This window comes from Tyto alba, unplaced genomic scaffold (genome assembly GCF_018691265.1).
Source record: "Tyto alba isolate M040663 unplaced genomic scaffold, T.alba_DEE_v4.0 Super-Scaffold_38, whole genome shotgun sequence".
Classification (NCBI taxonomy): domain Eukaryota; kingdom Metazoa; phylum Chordata; class Aves; order Strigiformes; family Tytonidae; genus Tyto; species Tyto alba.
In genome coordinates this window covers 31808337-31830688 of record NW_024881313.1, presented here as the reverse complement: position 1 = coordinate 31830688, position 22352 = coordinate 31808337, and the positions used below count along the sequence as shown (strand labels likewise).

The window sequence follows — 22352 nt, the reverse complement described above, 5'->3', positions numbered from 1 at the left end:
GCTGGAAACATTGGCAGGAAAAAACCTAATATAACTGTTGCTGAAAAAAGGAGTGCTTGACTTGTCATGAAAATTCTGCAGCAAACACATCTAGTCAGCTAAAATTACTCATTAAAGAAGTGGGAGCAGAAGAAATGCATTTTCCAAATTGAATGCTAGATTTACAGTCTGTTTAATACTGGCGACCTCTCGTACACTAATGTTCAGTTCGAGTCATCAGCTGTCCCTTCAGGTCTTTTTATCACTGCTTTTGTCAAGCTATCTATTTAATTGAAAGAAGTTAATTGAATGAAAATGATCAACTAAGCTTGTATTAATATTGCTAATGGAACTTTCTTCTTGGCCATGTTTGGAGAAAGATGTCATGCAAGACTTTAGGAAAGGCCCATTAAGGCTTGCACTTAACCTGATGGGCTAATTAAGGAATGCTTATTCATTCTACAAGTCTAAGATAGCCTCTATCCAGCCTATTCTGTCTGATTTTACAACACATTTCACTTATGAGCATAAGCATTAATAGCAGTGAGAGTAACTGATAATGTTTTGATTGCATTGAATATAGTCCTAATGCACCACTGAATTTGTAATTTGCATGATTGATCTAATATATGTTTGCACAATTTAATTTAATTACTTGTCTTTAAATTGCCAAATAAACTTTTGATTTAAAGGTCACAAGTGAAAACCCCAATATGTCTATTTTTCTAAGAAGGATGGCATGCTAGGGGTATTTTTATGTATGCAGTTTATATCACCCCATCTTCTATTTCTTCTCTTTAGTTTGTCATATTTAATAAAACTCTTTATAAGCTGCTTACATTTCTGGTGAATTTGATCATATCTTGTGGTCATTGAGAAAGTTGTAAAATCCTGAGTTACGCTGTCCCACTTTGGCAGTCAAGAATTAAACTTGTAGTGGAACTGTCTGAACTCAGCGTACTCTTATTATTTTCAGGAGCCAGGGTTGTCTTCCATTAGCTGAATTACAAATGTAAATCTTGAGGGTGTCTTGAAGGCTCTCGTTGTACCCAAAAAAGTAACAAATCACAAAGCTTCCTTCAGAAACATATTGTTACAGATAAAAATTCAACATGGCTGAAGTTCATCTCATAGAGAAGACTGTTGTACAGCACTGAGTCTTTCCTGAAGGCAGCTTGAAAAGAACTTCTTGCCAGTAAGCAGGGAGCAATATCTTTCAAGTCATTAATACAAATCTGAAGTAGTTAATCATAAATTTAAGTACAAAATACTTATATTTCTTTTACACCGTGTCAAATATATGAGGGATTTATGTTTTCTAAAGCTTTTGCAAGGTGCCAGCAGAAAAAAAAAAAAGACTTTTGTTCCCTATCATCTGTGCTTTTAACTTCTCTTTTTTCCTTTTTTCTTTTTATTTCTCACACTTGTTCTGCATGTTTTTCATGCCACTGGTGTCTAATGAAATACATTCCTCCATATGTATCCATGCAAATACAGGCTTTATTTCTGCAAGCTAATGGTGAATCTGAAAACAGTGAGACTGCTGACAGTGTTGTGCTTATTTGCTAACAGATTGGATGTCTAAGATTTACGTGTGAAAACATCTTTATTCAGCAGAATCCCTCTTTTTTGGCTTGGTAATATTGAATAGTGTAGTCAACTGTTAGAGATTCTATAGAAGGATTTAAGCTATGGGTACATGAAAATGGATTTTGTCCAATAATTGTTTGATTATCTCTTGAGCTAATCCTATGAAATTAAGTTGCTAATTTTGTTGAATTTTTGTTTTGAGTGTTACTTGCATTTGGCGCTTTGTTGGAAAGAAAGAGCCATTTTAATATTATTTATTGAAGTGCGTATTTCAATAAAATACATACTTATTAAAAATTTTACAAAGGCGTCCTGAGTTTAGATTGTTTCTGTTTTCAGTGCTCATTCATTATCTAGAAGGAACTCCAATCTCACCTAATTTGATTCAGCTTCCTTTAAGGATTCTTTAACTGTTTGTAAAATATTTTACTAGCATAGTCTTAATGTGGATAATTTTTTATTATTTTTTTCTTTTAAATTTTCTTATATATAGTGGTAATGGGAGCACAGAACTTCAGTAAGTCATATAACCTGCACTGAATTTTGTTAGGGCAAGGTGATGAAAATTCCTGTGTAATCAGACAGTTTTCTTAATAGCTTTCTTTGTTCTGTCTTTATTCAAGATGTTATTTTACAAACTGGATCTTAAAAGGTCTTTTGTGTAGTATCTAGACACAGAATCCTTTAGAAGGCCCATTAAACTCTTTGATACTCTTGACACCTACCCATTAAGACTGTCTTTTAGCAAGATTACTTCAGGAAAGCTTTGTGTATTTTTTTTCTATTCATTTTTCAAATGCTGTAGTTCCAAGTTGCAAAACAGATCGCTGTTCATTGTAGCAGTGATAATGTCTTTTTAGGCTAGTAATTTAATATTCTATTGACTCCACTTAATTATGTTTTATGTAGTGTTGGGCTAAGTTGGTTCTGCTTCGGAGACAAGGCATGCAACCAAATATGACAGTTGTGCTTGAGATGGAGTAGTTTTTATCTTGATATCTCTACATTCCCCTGCCCTGGACTGGAGGAAACTGCCAAAAGAAATACTAAATTTGCAAAGATACCCTGATGACAATGATAACTATTTTTCTCAGCCTCCTGATTTTGTTACGAAGATGTGCATAAACTACTTACCTATTTAGTTTTCTCGTTTTCTGACTGTATGTTTATAATAATGACAGAATTACCTTTCATAATTTGAATTCCTTGTCAATAAAAATTACTTAAACACAGTGGTTTAAGCTAATGTGCTTGTGGTTGGGTGAAGTATGGGATAATACAGTATATACATGCACATTAAATGAAACTTACAATCAGCCACCCCACACATATTTTTAGGACTCTAGGTGCTTTTTGTGCTTCTTACTGTGATCACCAGAAGAACATTTGGTAACTAGCCTTTTTCTGGAAGTGTGGTCACTTTGTAATCTGCTTTCAGGCATGTTTGAGCTAGACCCTTCTCAGGAGTTGTTTTACTTTATGAATATGGTATGTTGGATCCTTTAACAATCTTATAGTAGGGTTTTCTGTATAGTATGAACAACTGAGCTAGTCACACTAGGATCTGTTTTAATAGAGACAAGAAATTTGAGGCTACGGTTCATTTCATAAATTGTTAGCTACTTCTGGATGAGGTGATCTTTTTTACTCCAGCCAGCTTTGAAAACACTAACAAGATACTAATTGACAAGAAGAGGAGCTTGTAGCATCATTTCAGATATAGACCTTTACACTTAAAAATATCAGCATTTGTTTTTTCACATGGATAATCACCTTAGTGTCTGGTGAGGTGATACCTCACCAGATCTTATGATTCCTCAGAGGCACCTGTAGCTGCTTTAGTTTGTTAATGCAGCAACCAGAAGCAGTCAGTCTTTCACGTACTTCAGAGAAGTAACTTTTGCTGTTATGTTTTGCTGCCGGTTTAATGCTTCCGCCCTCCCCTTCTCTACTTTATGATGTTGATGTTGGCTTTTGTACAGTTTGGCCAATGAAAAGAACATCACATAATTTTCTGCTGGCTAGTTAGCTAAGTTTATTGACTATAGGCAGAAATGCCCACTGTTTATTAGTTGATACCTCAGCTTTGCATATTGTGGAGTGATATATGTGACCTTTGTCTTGATATGGCAAGCAAAATGTCAGTTCTGTGGAGCATTTTCCTTGAAAAATGATGCACAGAAATTTAGGAATTCTTTCTCCTTTTGGACAAAGAAAACCTACAAATCAGCCAAATTGTTTGGAATCTCAGTTCTGGAATGAGAGGTAGTAGAGAATAGCTATATAGCTTTCTTTTCTAAAACATACATCTATTTACACATTTAATGTCTGAAAACCTATATAAGCAGAAAAGAAAAAAAAAATGCGTATAAATGACCATTGCATAAATTACCTGGTTCGGTGTTACTTTCTTTAAATAAGTAATTTTATGCTGGTAATGGTTTATTTAGGCCTCCTTGAACTGGCATACAACTTTTTAGGTGTGCAGGGTAGTCCTAGGATTACTTAGTCCTAGGCAGTCCTAGTTCTTAGGTTTTGGAATGAGACTTGAATAAGCCATTTTTTTTGATGACTTAGAAGTGAACAACAATTACTCACTCACATTCTAAGATATTTAAGTATGAGAGTAATTTTTTCTAAGTTAAAAATAAGTAATGATTTCATACATTACTGAAGGATTTTTTTAAAGTTTTTGCTTGTGGATTATACAGTTTTGTTCACAGTGCTAAATGTATATTGAATGTATGTGTTTTTGACACCTAGGTCATCACAAACTTAGTGAAAATGTTGAAATCTAGAGATACAAGGAGAAATTTCTGTCCACCAAATCACTGGCTCTCAGAACAAGAAAACATTAAAGCAGATAAGGTAAGAGTAGTATTCTTTTTCCATGTAGCCTTACAGGTGCCAAAGTTTCATCGGTAGAGTGTTTAATTCCTGATGGTATCAGTGATGATGGTGTTGCACAGATTTAGTGTAGTTTAAAGCCTGGAGTAATGCTGCTTTTCTCTAGTGTAAAAGTCTTGCATCTGTTAAGAAACTTTTATGTTAAATTACATTTCCAATCCATAATGTGGAACTGGCTCTGCAGTGTGACAGTGTAAGTCATCTGCACTTACAGCAGAGGAGAACTGAAAATCGGGTAGCATTTTGTTGCATTTTATTTTCTAGTTAATTTAAGTACTTCTCAAAATAGAAGTGCTAAATAAAAGAATTGCTCTATAGTGGGGGAAAACACCTTAAAATTTTCTTCTAAAATAAAAGAAAATTCAGTAACATTTTCTATATTTACCTCACCTAGAAATTACTTTTTTTTTTTTTTTCCTAAGACCTATTGAAAATGACACTGAGCTTAAAAAGTGTATGTGCGTGCAAAAGAAAATAATAATATGAATTTGCAAGTACATCCTTTGAACCATTGAAAACTTGGATCTTAAGAAGGTAGTTACATCTCAGATAAACTACCTTGCACTATTAGATGTATTAACAGTTGGAAGTTTTGCATAGAATAGTTAACAGTGAACTCTTCTGTTTATTTTTGATGATGGCACATTTGATTGCCTTGTGTTCAAGGTTTCAATTTCTCCATGTGACAGTTCTTTATAGTGTTTACACACCTTAGAGAAAGTATTAGTGGTAGTCTCAAACTGTGATGCTAACCTGATTCTTAGTACAAAAGAAACAGGATTTGTTTGACATCTCAGAATTCAAACTCAGCTTCTCTGGTATCTTAAATACCGGAATTTAATGTAACATTGCATGGTATTTTTAAATGCTACATAGACTTTATATTACATTGTTACTAATTTTGAAGCTTAGCTTTAAGGCATAGGTATAAGGAGTGATTAGAAATGAAGATACTTAGGCATTCAGACACACTCTTGAATGTGACAATTTTATGTATTTGCTATGTAATAGTAAATTGTAATATGTAATTAGATAATTTTTAACTGTAAAATACTGTTAAATTACTAGGTTACACAGTTGTATGTGCCATCCGCTAGACATGTCTGGAGGGTCAGAAGAATGGGAAGAATAGGACCATTGCAATCTACTTTGGATGGTAAGATACAGTCTATACAGTTTTTGCTTTACTAAGTCAAAATAACAGTTTGCCTTATGTGAAGAAAATCTGCCTTTTTTAGAGCTTGGTTGAGTATTTTGTATAAAAGTCTTAATGACAGGCAAAAGCAACGCAATCTTTCCTAATTCTGTTTCAGATATTTTTAAAAAAGTACATTTCTATATGTCTTTGAAATATTTAATGTATAATAGCTTTCCCCAAGCTTTTGCTGGCATTGTTGAGGGAAATGATGAGGTAGACAAATGATATGTGCTAAAAATCTATGTATTAATATGAATAAAAAGCAGTTGCAAAAGATACAAAATTAATAAAGTTGAAGAAGTAAAGTATTGAGGTTTTGCTTTTACTGTACACCATAAAGAAACTTCTTTATTATATGTTAAACTGTAACAAACAAGCTTTAGGTATCATGATAAGTATTAATTACTGTTTATAAATATTGTCTCGAGACAAGACAGAAACCTAACCCTTGAATTACTCAAAAATATCTGGACTTTAAGGAACTTCCAAAGAAAGATGAGAGAATTGGACCAACTTAGGAATCAGGGTAAATTTGCACTAGTTTAGTTCTGCCAATATGCTTTCTCATGTAGACAGCCTGTTTCTTTCAGCTTTTCATACCCTTGTAGCTTCATTATTCTAGAATTTTACCTTGCTATGCTCAGGTAAAATAATCATTAAATCACTAATACTTCTGAAGATTTAATAATGAATTGAAAATGGGGCCTCTAAGCAGCAAAATGATTCATCTACATAACTCCATAGTCTCTTTCAAGATGATGTAATCTGCTTGAGTATCTTGGCCACATATAATAGATCATTTAGAGAAGACCACAGCCTTTGAATGCTGCTAGTTGTACAGAATTAAGGGCTTTGTCCAATGTTGATACCTAAAGATTTCTTATAATGATATTTCTTATTTGAATAGCTATGATGGTATATGTTTACTTTGATTTAGTCTAGTTGGCAGATAACAACTAGTTGGTTCACTGTAAGTACTCCTCAGAATTTTGAACTGGCTATTTTTCCAGTTTAGTTTCTCTCTTGGTAATCATTTTAAGTGATTCATAATATGAAGTCTTAAAAGCAGGTGTTTTAGCAAAAATTGCCAGGCTTCAACAGGCCTGTATCGCGTATACCTTATGGACTCTACATCAGTAATGCCTGTTTCTTCCATTGATCTATATGGTTCTTGACAGCTATACTGTCTTCACATTCTCCACTGTCAGCCCTGTTCCACATTTGTTAATTCCAGATTCTTCCCCGTGCTACTAGTCTACTAGTCTCTTTTCCCCTCATACACACAGTATGTGGAGCTCTCTCCCTTGTCTTCTTTCCAATAATAGCACCAATTCCCTCTGTTTCATTAGTTGCCTTGGTCTGAGCAGTTGGTGAATAAGGAATACATGTGCAATGGCTGATGCAGAGCCAACTACATGCCCTCCTTTTCCTGGCTGCCTGTCAGACAAGCTAACACACTGAACAGAGCTGATAACTGAACTTTCCTTGCAGTTTCTGTAAGCGGGTCACTAAAGGAATTTATCTTCTCTGTCCAATTGAAAACTTTCACAGAACTTAGTATTTTTGAACCTCCTATTTTCTGTCAAATTCCGCTGGTTAGCTCAAAAGGTATTTTGGAGGCAAGATGGTGAGGAAAGATGACCCAATGTGTTCATGTAGACCTCGTTTTCATATGAAATCAGGCTTAAAAAAGTGCAGTCAACATGAATGTGTGAAAACAAGCAGGTAACAATGTGCACATGACTTCTTTAATCCCTCTTGACTCCATATGGGTTAAAGCCAATTAGTGTGAAAGTACTGCTGAATCACATATGGTCATGTTTATTTGTGCTTTTTCATTTACTTAAATGGCAGACTCCTGAGTTCTAAATGCCCTCTGTATTGACTCCATCCCATATTTCTCTTCAAAGAAAGAAGCTGTGATGGAGATATGCAGATAAAATTGACTAATTGACTGGAATAATTGAACTGTCAAAGTCATGTAGTAGTTTACCTTTGCTGTACATGCACTTTTTATTTAAAATGCTTTTATCCGTTAGCTTAATAGGCAGCATACATTGACTTTAATTAAAAATGTTTACTAAGTAAACTAAGGGTAATCAGAGATAAGCGTTTTATCAGAAATTCCAAAGGCTTGCAATGTTGAAACCTGCCCCAAATGAGTATACATCAAGTATAGTGATGTTTTGGGTCATGTCATATTAAATTGGTACTTAAAATATTCCTATGTAAGGAGCTTTGAGAAGTAAAAAAAAAAAAAGAACATTGAAGTGATATCCAGTTGAAGAATGGCAACAAGATGCTAGTAACCACAGGTAGGAGCCAAAGGAAAAACTTGAAATTGTCATCATAAACTTCTCAGACTGGGTAGTAATGTGAAGCATTTACTTTAGTTTTGTAATATGGTCTCTAAATACTATAGACTCTGGATTTCTCTTCCAATAAGGTGGTTATTAAACATGAAAATGAAACAAATAAGGAGTTGTGGGTTTTGTTTGCTCTGTAGACTGAAGCTAAGTGGTCTTTTAACCACAGTGTCTAGTCAGTGAGTAATACCATTTTTATTTGCTGCAGTTAATTAATTACAGTCAGATGTGCTCAGCAGCTGAGATTCTTCCTATGAAGTTAGAGCAGAATTGTCACTTGTACTGTGCATCACCCAAAGTTGAGTTGTTTCTTAAAAACATCCTCTGTGGATATGAGAAGGTTCAAAGGAGTTGCATGGCAGCTTGGGAACTTCATGTGATTGAGTGTGTCTGTTGCTGTGGTGATGATTCTTTTCTAATCATTTTTTGTTAAGGACATTATACAAATTCTTGATGTTCTTTTCACTATTTCTGCAGTGACAAGGATTTAATCTGATCACTGTGACCTTCCTGTTGGGAGAGAAAACCCATTGAAATAAATGTTATCTTTCTGTTGGTTTCATTAGATTTGGTTTAATTCTTATGCCTAAAATTATTTGATTGAAAGTAGGTGTTATAGTAGAAAGCACAATACTTTTAAACTATTTTGATCATTGGGATGGGAATATTGTGTATTCCTGCAATTAAAATCTTGATTACTTACATAATAGAAGACAATTAATAAGTTGTATTTTTTCTTAATTGAAAAATTAAAATGTCAGTAATAAGAAAATAACTTTTTTTTCTTCTGAATAAAATAAAAAATACAGGAGTACTTATTTTTATACACATTTTGTTTTCAGTGTGTTTTCACTACTTATTTCAGTTTGCCTGTAGAAACTAATGTTTAAAGAAAGGTAAGGCTTTGTGTGACTGTTTAGTAAATAAACTATTTTAACGTACGTGTTTTTATACAAAGTAAATTGAGTCACTTGATACAAAATAAACTGTTTAAAAAATATTCTTTCCAAAATTTTAAAAATTATTATTTCTATTTTAAGTGGGTTTGGAACCAGCACCTCTTTCTGTATCTGAAGAACGACAACTTGCAATTCTGACAGAGCTACCTTTTGTAGTTCCTTTTGAAGAAAGAGTAAAGGTACATAATTTCTCATTTAATACACAATTGTTTTTTTAGTTTTCTGTTTTCATTACATGTTAAAAGAGCGCATAGTTAAGTAAAAACTGGCTTGTTTCCCTACAGATAGATATGACAGGCTGTACTGTTTTATTCAGTACTCATGTGGCAACTGAACATTTGAAGTTAATTACTTTTCTCTTCTTTTACTAGTTATATTACCCTTTATAATAACTGCATTAAAATTAGAAACATGTATTCCAAGATGTATGAGAGCAGTTATATGTTTATAATAAACTGCAGTCCTGATTCAGTGATCGATCTACATGATTGCACCCTCTTGTGGTAAGCAGAGCACTAACTAGTTGTGTATCTGTAATAAACAGATTGCAAGGTCAAAACTGGAGACCTTTGTGCAGTGGGTTGATTTACTCAGAATGAGATGATGGATGTCCATTTGGAGAAAATTACACCTAGAGATTAAATTTCTGCGTTCGTAGTTGAATTGCTGAAATTTTAATAGAGTATGTAGTTTTAAACTTGCAAAATTCTTGTTCTACAGGATTTGCTTTTGAATGTTGTCTAGAATTTAAATATGTAATTGTTTGTTCTATTATCTAATTCCGTTTGCATCATATTTTTTTTTAAAGCTGTTATGCACAATTTTTTTCTGAACTGCTTTTGTTGTCAACAGTATCAATTACTTAAAAACTGCTCCCCGAATTGTCTTTGAAACATTAAGTTGCAAGACACCATCAAGTGAATGAAGAGTAGTTCCATAGGGAAAGTAAATCAGTATTTCTTTGTCAAAAAGACAGTGACATCGTTGGTAGAAAAGGAGTGTGTTTTCCAGGCTTCTGTGAAACAGTTGTTCCAACAAAACATCTTAACACCATATGGCAATACTGCACTAGGATTGCAGGGAAACAGTTGGAAGTGACCTCAAGCAAGGGTGTCTGTGTCACAATTTAGTCACCATCTACAGCCTCTGGACTTCTTAAAGCTCTGTAGAGATGCATACGTTAGGTTTCTGGAATTCATAAAACCTTGATTGGTTTTATTACAAAAACTGCAATAACAGTTGAATGAGAGCTTGGAGAGAAAGATAAAGCTATAGACAGAGCTTTTATAGTTCAGAGAGGAGATCCTTTTATACTGCTGTTTGGACCAAGTATGGTCCTTTTTATGTAATAGTGGGAGTCTACATCCTTTTGGAGTCTCCCACTGCCGCTGAAAAACAACTTGCAACAAGGGAAGAAGATACCTTATCATGGTCTTGTGTTTGTTTGTTTGTTTGTTTGTTTGTTTCTTTTGACCAGTTGCTATCTATTATGCTGTAATTTAATGTGGTAATACAGCTCAATGCTGTTTCCATGTGTGGGTTGTTACATATGTCCTTTCATTTTTTGACTACTTCATGAGATTTTTACCTTGAATTACCAGATACCCTTACAAGCAATTACTGAGTCCAATTTCATGGTAGGCTCTTCAGCCTTCTGACCCCAGGGGATGTTATCCTCTTCATCCTTAAGGCACATTGGCGTGCATTCTTCAATCTGATATTTACCTGTGGGAGGTAATGAATCCAATTTATATCATGTGCCTTGGTTCTCACTTACTTAAGCCATACTTTCATCAGCTTGCCGATGGTGATGTTACTTTCTATGGTATGTACTTCAGCCAGCATTGTTTACTTTTCCATGTGTTAGTCTGAAGTCATTGTAAATCCTTCGGTTATGTGATAAGGTTCTTATTTTCAGGACTAATATATGCATGAACATAGGATTATGCAGAGGTCTAGACTCTGTATCAAGAAAAATTGTGCTATGAGATACACCTCCAAGAGATTTTTTCCATCTAGTGTTGTGTAGCAATAGTTAATAAACCGTACCTACCACTGCTTCAGGAAAGAGAATGATAGCATATTTTCATGCCCTGTGCATAAAAAGAAGGTGTATGTGACTATGTGTGTTGGTGTTGTAGAACTGTAGAAAAATGTAGGTCAGAAGGGACCTCTGGAGGTACTCTAGTTCGCATCCTTCCTCATACATGAGTAACTTCAGAGCTGGCTCAGAATGCACAAGGACTTGTCCGGATAAGTTTTGTCTGTCTCCAAAGATGGAGATTTCACAAACTCTTTGTGTAACCTCTTCCGATGCTTAATCACTCTCACTAAGAAGTTTTTTTCTTTATGTCTATTCAGCAATTTTCTTTCTGCAGCTTAGGACTATTTTCTCTTGTCTTCCTCATGTGTACCTTAGGGAAGATTCTGGCTTTGTCATACTACAACTTTCCTGGTTGGAGAGCACCTTCTCCACTACCTACAGTTGTCCATAGAAACAGTAGATTTGAGACCTTACTGTAGCTTTGTCTGCTGTTGTTGGATTTTCTTCTTTCATGATAAATTTGTTGTTTTTAAACATCCTTGGAGACTCTGACTTAATCTTCTTAGTTAAGAAGACAGTCTGCGATATTATTGGGAGATTACATTCATTGGAAAATGTACTAGGCTATTTATTGAATATAGGAAAGATGCAAGAGAGGACGTACTAAACAGACACTCTGGATTGAGGGTATATTGGACATTATTACACATTAGACAACCCCCTCTCATGCTATATTTTGGCATAGAAACACAGCTACAGTTGCTCCTCAGGTGAACTACAACAGGTTCCTGTTGTAAAGACTTGCAAAAGGACAATGTGAAGTTCAGTTTGTACTTCAGCTGCATTATTTTTTTTAATTGGTATAATGCTCTGGTTCTTTGTTTAATATAGCAGTGCTATCCACTACTTTGCTTTGAATTATTTGCTCACTGATACTGAGAGGAGCACTGATACATAATTTCTTGTTACTGGGAATGTTCCTAAGCATTACAAAAATGACAAAAAAATATTTACTAGTATTGAGGATAGCCTCTGTGTGTTCAGAATGCTCATGTGACTTCCCCTCCTTTGTTTTTGAATACTTTGCATTTCAGAACTGTGAAAGTTAGAGAGAGGAAACTGGAATCACTGACACAGTGTCTGTAAATGTACCTCTGTGTAGAAAAACCATAGGATGATAACTTAGCATGAAAAAGTTTTTTGCATGTCTGTCCTGTCTCCTTCCCTCCCCTGGAACATGACTCTATTACGTTTCTTCAGCTCGCTTGAAAATGAATGCCCAGAAGCAACTCAAAGGACAGTGATAGTAGTGAATAACCATCTCTCATTGAACATTTAGATCTACACAATTACATGATTTCTCTTCTCACTCATTTTAACAGATTTTTCAAAGACTGATCTATGCTGATAAACAAGAAGTTCAAGGAGATGGGCCATTTTTGGATGGAATTAACGTCACTATAAGAAGAAATTATATTTATGAAGATGCTTATGATAAACTTTCTCCTGAAAATGGTAGGTTTACAGTTAAGTTATCATCAGCTTGTTTATAACCTTTAGCCATTCTTATCATGTAGTTACACATTTGCTTACTTGAGTAGGATGTTAAAAGTATATCAGCTCTGAGGTATGAAAGTTCTTATAAAGTTAAATTTCCTCATTTTTGTGTGAAGTAATTCTCATCCACATTCGGATTATTGCAATCTCACTCTTAACACACCCTTCCTTAGTTCAAAACTACTTTTATGGGGCTTTTCTTCCCATTTACTTGTCCAAATAACTGTACTTTGTATATTTACCTATGTAGTTCATTAGATATTATCTGCTTTGGTAATCTGTGTCAACAAATATATCTAGATCTAGACTGCACAGGATTTGTTAGGTACAGTGTGGCTGATAAGGATAATGCAGTGCACTTTTTACTACATTGATGTAAATCATACCTTAGTGTGAATTTGTGTGAGAGTGGCTGCTTTAGAAGTCAAAATTCCAATGTAGATAAAGCCTGCCAAAATAAAGGCCTTATTAGTTACATGGTATTTTTGCATATAAAAAGAATATTTGCCAAATACTTGAGGTTTGCCATGTGAATCTCACCTGCTGTGCCACATAAATCCCCTCCTGAGAACTGCTTAGTTTAGAGGGGATGAAGAAGAGATCTTGGTATTCTTCATTTGTATAAAATTACTGGAGAACATGCCTTCTCTTAATTTCCTTTATTGTGGTAGTATTAAAGGTACTGTTGTCTTTGTAAATAAAATTTTTTATTTTAATACCTTTAATAAAAGAGATACATTTAGACCAATATATATATTTTTTTTAAATTAAGTACAAATTAAGTTCTCCTGTCTTTGAAAAGTTTTAAAGGCTAATCAGGAGATGTCACCGCATAATTGTCTGAAAAATATATATGTAGTTGACTGTTTAGCCTCTTTAATACTGGTTGTGAATAGTTTCATTATGCTAAGTTTAGTATGAGTCATTAACTAGTTTCTTAGAAAGAGAAAGATGAAATGAATAGGAAAATAGAAAAAGTTGACTCTGTTGTGTTCCCCTTCCCTCCCCACCCAGTATGCGAAAATTTAATTCGGAAACTGCAGTCTAAGTTTTTGAATAATGTGATGTCACGTAACAGGGAAGTCAACCTATTTGTTTAATAAAAAGATAGCTTTAAATGAGAAGTACATTTTTTGTGAAGACTGCATTTCGACTTAATGTAGTTTTATTAAACGACAAAACCAATTTTAGAATGCATGTTTCCTAAACTTAATCTGCAATCTGACATTCTGGGTACTGGAATGTATCCCACCATTAGCGAGGTCACAGGCAGTATGAAATTGAGGGGAATAGTCAATATACTGGAAGGTGAGGTTGCCACTCAGGCGGCCCTTGACAGACTGAAGAAAAGGGCTTATGGAAGCTTCATGAAGTTCAGGAAAGACTAAAGCTAGATCCTGTACCTGGTCTATAATAACGCCATGTAGCAGTAGAGACTGAGCATTGACTGTCTAGAAAGCTATTTTCATTTAAGGACCTCAGGTTTCCTAGTGGACAACAAATTGAACAAATAAAGAGTTCCCTTTGATGAGATGAAAGCTAACTACATACTGGGCTGTATTAGCAATAACATAGTTCTCAGTTTCAGCACTGATGAACTGTGTCCAGCTTTGGGCTTCCCAGTACAAAAGAAAGACGTTAACATACAAGAACGTGTGCTACAGAAGGTCACCAAGGTGATACAGGGGACTGAAGCACATGACATATCAGAAGAAGCTGTAACTTCACTGCAACTGGGAGGTTACAGAAGCCAGTTTGATCAGGTGCAGTGGTGACGTGTAGCAGCAAGGGAAATTTTTACTGGACATAAATAGAAAAAACATTTCACAGTGAGACTTTTTAAGCACTGAAATGGGCTGCTCAGTGAGGCTGTGAAATCTCCATCATTGGAGAACTCAAATAGACCAAGGCATTGAGCATCCTGATCTGACTTGGAAATTGGACCATGCTTTCAGTGTGGGGACTTTGGATCATGTGAGGGCTCTTCCAGCCTGAGCTGTTCTGTGATTCTGCCAAGCCTCTTCTGTTCAGGAAAAAGAGCTTTTGTATTAATAAAAAGTTTATCTGCATATACACGTATACATTTCTAGATAATGTTTTCAGCCTTTCCTTAGGAATAAAATTACTCATAAAACAGTGACAAGGGAGAACCTGATAAGCTTGTAGTGAGGGATACAGAAGTAATCTCTAGGTGAAGGTTTCTGTCTTGTTTATAGGTACAGAGAAGCCATAGTGATAGTTGACGACTGAAGACTGAAAATCTGTTTTCTGCATGTGTGCATGACACACCATGTATATGCAGACATACACACACACATGTACATAGTGCTACTTAGTACTGAACTAGTGCTCTTTAGAATCAGTAAAGACTAAATTAGAAGGTTGGACTTTTTTTTGAAAGAAGGGCGGGTATGCTGAGATGGTATAATTTTTGGAAATAATTTTAGTTCTGGAGTAGGTCAGGCACCACTTGGGAGATCAGAAAAGAAATTCCTGAAAACTGCAGGAGACACAATTTCAAGACTATGGACTGAATTGATTAAAATTTGATTTGAGAGGTTGAACAGATGATAGATGAGGTCATGGAATTGATCAGGAAAGGCCAAAGAACATTGATTTGGAAGAGGCACTCAGTTTGTCTACTGGCCCTGAGAAGAGAGCTGTTCAAAGTTAATGTTTACATATTACCTTAACTGAGATCATTAAGAAAACAAGCTTGGAATAGCAGAAATGTACTAGGTTGGGTTTAGTGGGTTAATATTCTTATTTAGTGTCTTATTCTTAATGTGCAAGCATTTCTTTGTTTTTTTTTTTCCCCTGTGACTGGAATATTCAGAATAGCCTCCAGTAGACTCCAGTAACAGTTTAGTTACATTCTAGCTGTATGAGTTATAAAACTGGACTCTTCTTTTCAGAAGTTGCACTAACTTGGGGTCCACCTCTATCTGGTCATCTGTTTTGACATGTGAATTCGTTTTAGGACCATTTTTACCTCCTTGCTCTAAATCTGGTTGTCAGTACACAGAGGAAGAGACAAATAACTGGCTTGCTTCGTAAGGCCCCAGAAGGCCGTAAACCAGCATTTTTCATATATAAAAGTTTTAACATTAATGCTCAGTATCTCAGGAGTATCCAGACAAAGCACGTCTGTGTGCATGAGACTCTTTTTTTGCCAGTGTTTTGTTTCCTTGTTTTGAACGGCAATGAGTGGACATATATATTGCAGTGCCTGTGGCTAAAAATGGCCATCCTCTATTTCCAGCCAGCAGAATTTTTCTGCAGGAGAGCATTTCACTTGAATGAAGAATAGGTAATTTTTAAAAATAGCTGAGTGTGAAATGGGAAGTTACTAGTAAATGTAGAGGCATTTGCTAGTGGGAGAGTGTAAGAGACTTGGTGGTTCAGGAGAAATTCTGTTGCTACAAGGTGCTGAAGTCTCTTTAATGAACATCAGCTCTCCATCCATAATGTGTGCATTTGTAGCACATAGAAGTAGTGGAAAGTTTTATTGTTACTGGTTTATTACTGGTTGCTTTGCTGGGATGCAAGTGTAGTCAATGCAAGTGTTTGTATAAAAGCTGTGTATTTGGTTAGATCTTGGGAAGCATTCAGTGAATTGAACAAAAAGGTCCTCCTTCCCTGTTATGCATTCATAGTTCACAGACTAAATATTGCTTGCTTTCTCATGTAGCAGCCTCCTGTGAAACAAACAGAACACTGGCCTGCAGAACACGTCCATGTTTACCACACCTTGCTCACTGGAATTGCATCACAGCAATGAGTCCAAAGTATCAAAAAATACTAAGTTCTATTTCAATTATTATTTAATGGTGTGGTTTAACAGTCATCCCCTCTAAGGGAATGCAGTGCTTATTGTCAGTTCCTTCAGACAGAAGAAAAAAAAAGTTGAACCTTGCATTCATAACATTGTATATAAATAGAATTTTCAAACTATTCTTGGGCCTCTTAAAATATTTTGTAGGATTTTTTTTTTTTCTTCCTTTACCTTGTGTCTTTCCACTCCATCTTATGATGGCTTAAAGCAAGACCCCTTGGACAAAGTGAGTTTTACATACTGAATATTCCAAAACTCAAGCCAGTCATAGATTTTTGCTACTATTTACTGGTTAATTTTTTTTATATAGACTTAATGTTGCTATATTTATATGTGTAGTTATATGTGTTTTTATCCAAACAAAATTCAAGTGGATAGTTGTATTTGAGTTTGTCTCTCTCATTTCTCTGCAGAACCTGACCTAAAAAAACGCATTCGTGTTCACTTACTTAATGCACATGGTCTTGATGAAGCTGGTATTGATGGTGGTGGAATTTTCAGAGAATTTCTGAATGAACTACTTAAATCAGGATTTAATCCCAACCAGGGATTTTTTAAGACCACCAATGAGGGACTTCTTTACCCTAACCCTGCTGCCCAGATGCTCGTTGGAGACTCTTATGCCCGACATTACTACTTTCTTGGAAGAATGCTCGGAAAGGTAACAACAGTGTTGTATAGTATAAACCTACAGCAGTACTGAAATTATTCAAGTAATGTCTTTTTAGGTAGAAGTAGATGGGAAAAAATGATGATCTTTCTAGAGCTCAGGAAAAGTAGCTTTCAGATGTTGGATCTGAACATTATTTCTACATGTCACTCAGATTTTTTTTTAGTTCAGTTTAGTAAGTTACATACTTGAGACGTACAGAGAATTTGAGATACCCTGACTGCCAGTTGATCCAAATGCCCATATGTCTGCTTCTGTGTTTATCTTCTTGCTTAAAATTAAGTTGATTGAAGCTGATAGAACGGCTCTGCTTATGGTGATTTTTAACCTGGAGCTTTCTGGAATTTGACTGCAGTTACATTTTCATCATTTGGAATATATTAAATTAATATTTTCAGAAACAAACAGTTTCTAGGTGTATGAGGTATGCAATTCTTACTAGCATTTAAAATTTGCCGTGAGCATTACCATACTTAAGTGACATATGCATATTAACTTTCACTTATTCTGCTTGGGTTTGTGTACATTGTGCATCTTTCTTGAGTTTTAGTGCTTGATATTTGGGTGTTGTGAACATTCAGACACACTGACTGAGCTAGATGAAAAATGACCGGGGGGGACAGAAAGAAAAAAAGAGGGAAACCATTACAAACATTCGTTACATTCAATTTTCTTTTATGAGTAGGTGCAGTACTGAGCCTATTTCCTTCTAAGCCCTCGAAATAATTTTTATAAGGCTAATAAATGTGAAAGTTTGCAATACAAATTGCATTTCAGAAAACATTGATTGCTACTTAGCTATCTAAAACTGAAGTTATTTAAAATGTAAAAGTCTTATTTAACTGCCTGAATTATTTTGGAGGCTGAAATCCTGCTGACTTGCAGTGGGGTTAAACATATAGTTGGATATCCTTTTAGTGTAGCTGGAAGCCGTTTAAGAAGAGGATGTTGTTGGCAAACTTGAATTGTTGAAACACAGTGCTGTTCTTTAGAGTTGCCAGTCAGCTGATTTAGATTAAATTGCCAATTTGCAGGCAAATTCTCTGCTAATGCATCCTAGCTATTGTAATATCCAAACTTCTTAAATAATTAAAATTTCAAATCAGCCATTTCAATAAAATAATCTTTGAAGGATGTTCCTGCTCTTAAAGAGAGATGGATTCAGTACTAATACAATAGTTTGTAACTGTGACTTATGTTACATATCCAAGACTCCATTTTTTTTCTGCATCTATAGATTTTTGCCATGGGGAAACAAATACTGCTGTGGTATTGTGAGGAAGTTACTTCACTCCAAAAGTGTTTAGTGTTTATCTAAGAATGGGGCAGGGCTCAGTTATCAAGGAGAAGTTTGAAAGACTATTTAAAAAAGAAAAAAAAAGATTGTAATTTTGAATCTTTAATTTCCTCTGTCAAAACACACACTGCTTTCTGTAATTGGGTTTCAAATATTAGCATAAAGACAGAAGTTGCAAAATGTGTTTTTTCTCCCCTAGAGCGCTACAGGTACGGTTTTGGTTTTGTCTATTTAAAATCAGAGGATCTATTATTTAACATTTTGAAAGCATAAATTGTTTTTGTATTTGCAGTATGTTTACATAAGGTAAGAATTGACAGTGTTACTTAATAATTATCCCTACCCAGGTGCACAGACACCTTTTTAGTAGTGTATTTAGAGACTTGATGAATTAAACAGAAAGATAAGGCACGACCACACTACTCAAAGCCTGCCAGTGTTGTGATCTTGGTTAAGTTATTGAATACTCACTCACCCATTTTCAAAAATGTGTCCATTTTATGCTTTGCACAGGGTTATTTGAGAGCAATAGTGGATTATTAAAAGCCCCTTTGTAAACAAAATAGATATAATGCAAAGGAAGCAATCAGGCATCCGCAGCAATTTCTTATTTGTGGAAACCAGTATGTAAAGAGCGCTGCCACCAAAAACTCTCACGTAAGAAGTTTCAATGTTATCAGAAAACAAATACATTAAAATATAATAATTTATAGAAATTCTCTGTCTCTTGGTAACCATTTACTAATATCCAAATGCATTTAACTTTCAGTACTATAGATTTACACCTAATTCAGTTATTCTTCTCATCAGGAAGTTTCTAACAGCTTGACGTCTTCTGTGTTAATTGATCAGTTCAGAAACATCTGAAAATTTAAAACTTACCTTTAAAAATGGTGTATCTAAAAACTTAATTTATTCTAACCCCAGATACATTATTGACTATTTGGGGTGTGCTTTTGTAGTTAGTGAAGAAATTGAAATCTATATACTCTACAAACTGCATGCCTGTCCATGCAACTTTTACTGATCACTGAATGAGCAAAAGGTCTTGTAGAAATAATACCATGTGATCATGTAATTGCATTTGTTGACTGAAATCATTCTTAGAAAAAAAAAAAAGCAGAAATGAGTTTGCTTAAACAACAGCTACTCAAACACTTCCAAAGTTTACATTTCCCAACTTTTGGTGACTTAACTCTCTAATGTAAATATTATTTTAACGCTGCTGCCTTTTAAGCATTTTCTTTCTCTTCCTTAAAAGTGAAAGCTCAGCTTACCATGCACACCTTGGGTAGCAGTCTCCCACCACGCACACCTCGGGTAGCAGTCTGTCTCCCACCACCAGTGGGCGTTGAAACTTGAACCTTTCAGTTTTGCTTGCTGGAAGCATAGCAGTGACTTCGAGTCGCAGGCTTTTCTTGAGAACTGAGGGTCTTCTGGGCTGTTGAGGACATTCAGACAGAGGTGTTCTAGCCTCAAATTCTCTCTGTTGTCCTCTCTGGAAAATAAAGTCTTGTCCCACGTGGTGTCCCAGAAGTACGGATGGGGCATTGTAATCCTTTTGCACTCTCAGTAGATAGGATTGGGCTTTGGGGAGGCACCTGATTTGGTTTAACTTCCTTTCCAAATGCAGTAGTTGTTCTAGCAGCACTAAAAAAATCTTTCTACATGCAGACTTTCCTGCTGCAGCTTTGGCAGTGTGTAGTGGATTTGGCTCAGGAGAACACAGAAGCTGCTATTTTGACAGGCTCCCAAAACTTCAACATAGCCAGAGAAGGGAAGTTTGGAAGCAATATCTGAGAATCTTAAATGAGGATTTTCTTCATGCTGGTTCTTGAATGGTCTGCTGCAAACCTGGAAAGAGGGAAATGCTGGTTAACTATTTCGACAGAAACAGTAATCAGTAGAACAGTGACAGATACAGAATTAAAATCTGAGCTTCACTATGTTCACACCTAAGCTCAGTCTTATGTATTGTATTATCTTTCTCCATTTCCAGTTCACATTTGCACTTACTCAATGATGACATATTCAATGTGACAGATGTTGTGGTAAAAGACATTCTTTGCATTTGGAATTACTTGACATGAGGTAGCTAATTCTTATGATAATTTACTTAAAATTAATTAAGTTCATCATTAGTTTAAGAATATGGCAGGAACTTCATAGAAATACTAGGATGATAATTTTTATGGTTTCTTCTTCTTCCTTTTTGACATAAACCTCCTGGTTCTTGCATGTACTATGTTTTATAGTGATTGTCTTTGCACCTTTAATAATGACTCTTTCTGACAGTAGAGCTTTTTGTTTAATGCACTCAGCATCTTTGGTTATACTGAACTCTACCATTTCCATTTCTCTTCTCTAATCCCGGCATACTGAAGAGCACTAGTGAGTCATGCATTTGTGTTGCTGAAGAACATATGCACTATCTTTGAAATACAGTATTAAGTCTATTTTTCTGAGCAACTGAATCTGCAGTCCTTTGAAGACACTGGAGTTTTCATAAAAGATTTAGATTTGTTTTGCCAAGGCTTAACTTTTGTCTGAAATGGTTGGGAAAAAATTGTAACGAACAAAATGTGTTTGAGTTATTGTTTTGAACAGAGTCCTTCCTTTGTGGATCCAAATAAAGAACTTTGGTAGAAAAAGCGTCAAGAATGGAGCAAAAAATAATGTGCTTATTTTAAATTTTAGCATTATTTTGATGATGGAAAGATGAGACAATCCAGGTTTGGTCTTTGATCATTAGTATTTAATGTTATATAGGAGGTCAGTGATTTGCATGGCCTGGTGGATATTACATTTTTTGAAAGCTTAAGTTGTTTAATTTCATCTGACTTTTTATAAGTTACTGTAGTGATTAAAGATAGAACGGACTGTTCTGTGCACATATCTAAATGTTGTTAAACATATATAATTGCAAAAAAGTTATAAAACATGTCTTTTGGTAAAATTAAGCATTAGAAGGGTAATAGTAGTTCAAATACAAATTTTATTACCCTAGTAGTAAATGTGGGACCATTAATTATTGATTAGATTATTTTTCTGTATCTTAGAGAGTGTGCCTTGTGGTTACTGTTTGTAACTTTGAATAGAGCTGTGATAGACCATTTGTTGTGCAAGATACTGTTCCTGACTGGAAGGTACAATTCTAATATTATCAGTGTCTACAGTATCTATTTCACAGAAAAACTAAACTAGTTCCTAATCATCCTCGGGCCTTAACTAGAATGGATTGAATCAGTGGGAGTCTTTTCACAGCAAGATCTGGATCAGATCATAAACTCTTAAATCATTAATAAACTCTACATATGGAGTTAAAACCTTCAAGCAAATATTTCTAGTAACATATTTGTATGCCCTTTTTGTGCCAAAAGCTTGTAGAGAGAAAACAAAGCAAGAAAACTCTACAATGAGAACTGGGCTTCATATACTTGAATATTTGATAGGATGGTGTGTCAAGCATTGTGCTACTACTCTTCCTCAGTTTCTCTGACTGTTGAAGGGTGTTCTGTTGTGTTTTTTGTTTTGTTTTTTTTTTTTTTTCCCTCTCTGATTTTTAGTCTACCCTTTTTGCTTGCTGTCCCTTTAATTAAGATCCACTTTGACTTGGCGTAAATCAGGACACTCCTAATTGATTTCTGCTACAACCACAATTGATACTGCTTGTACCTAGAAAGGTAGGTATGGAATTAATGATAGTGATGCAAAGAGGAGGTAATTTGTATGAACTTTTTGTTTTATTAATTTCAGTTACCCTGCACATGATTTCGTAGACTCAGCATTTTGCTTAAAAGCAAGTTAGCTGATGATCATTTGTCTTAGAATATCCTGAATCATCTGAAATGGAATCAAAACAAGAATTTACTGAGTAAAGTGGCACGCTCTTTTAATTATACATTTACAGTGCAGAAACACAATCATAAGGCAGTGAAATGGATACCTTA

At 35.0% G+C, this 22352-nt stretch overlaps 1 protein-coding gene across 1 annotated transcript in view; it reads left to right on the top strand.

Annotated features, from left to right (window-relative positions):
* The window catches only part of UBE3C (ubiquitin protein ligase E3C), an 82237-nt gene that overhangs the window by 32563 nt on the left and 27322 nt on the right, over positions 1-22352 (top strand). The window contains exons 14-18 of the mRNA XM_033009698.2: positions 4333-4437; positions 5545-5632; positions 9081-9178; positions 12426-12558; positions 16849-17096. Of these exons, the coding sequence (XP_032865589.1) occupies positions 4333-4437; positions 5545-5632; positions 9081-9178; positions 12426-12558; positions 16849-17096 (672 nt within the window). The remainder of the gene's footprint in view (positions 1-4332; positions 4438-5544; positions 5633-9080; positions 9179-12425; positions 12559-16848; positions 17097-22352) is intronic.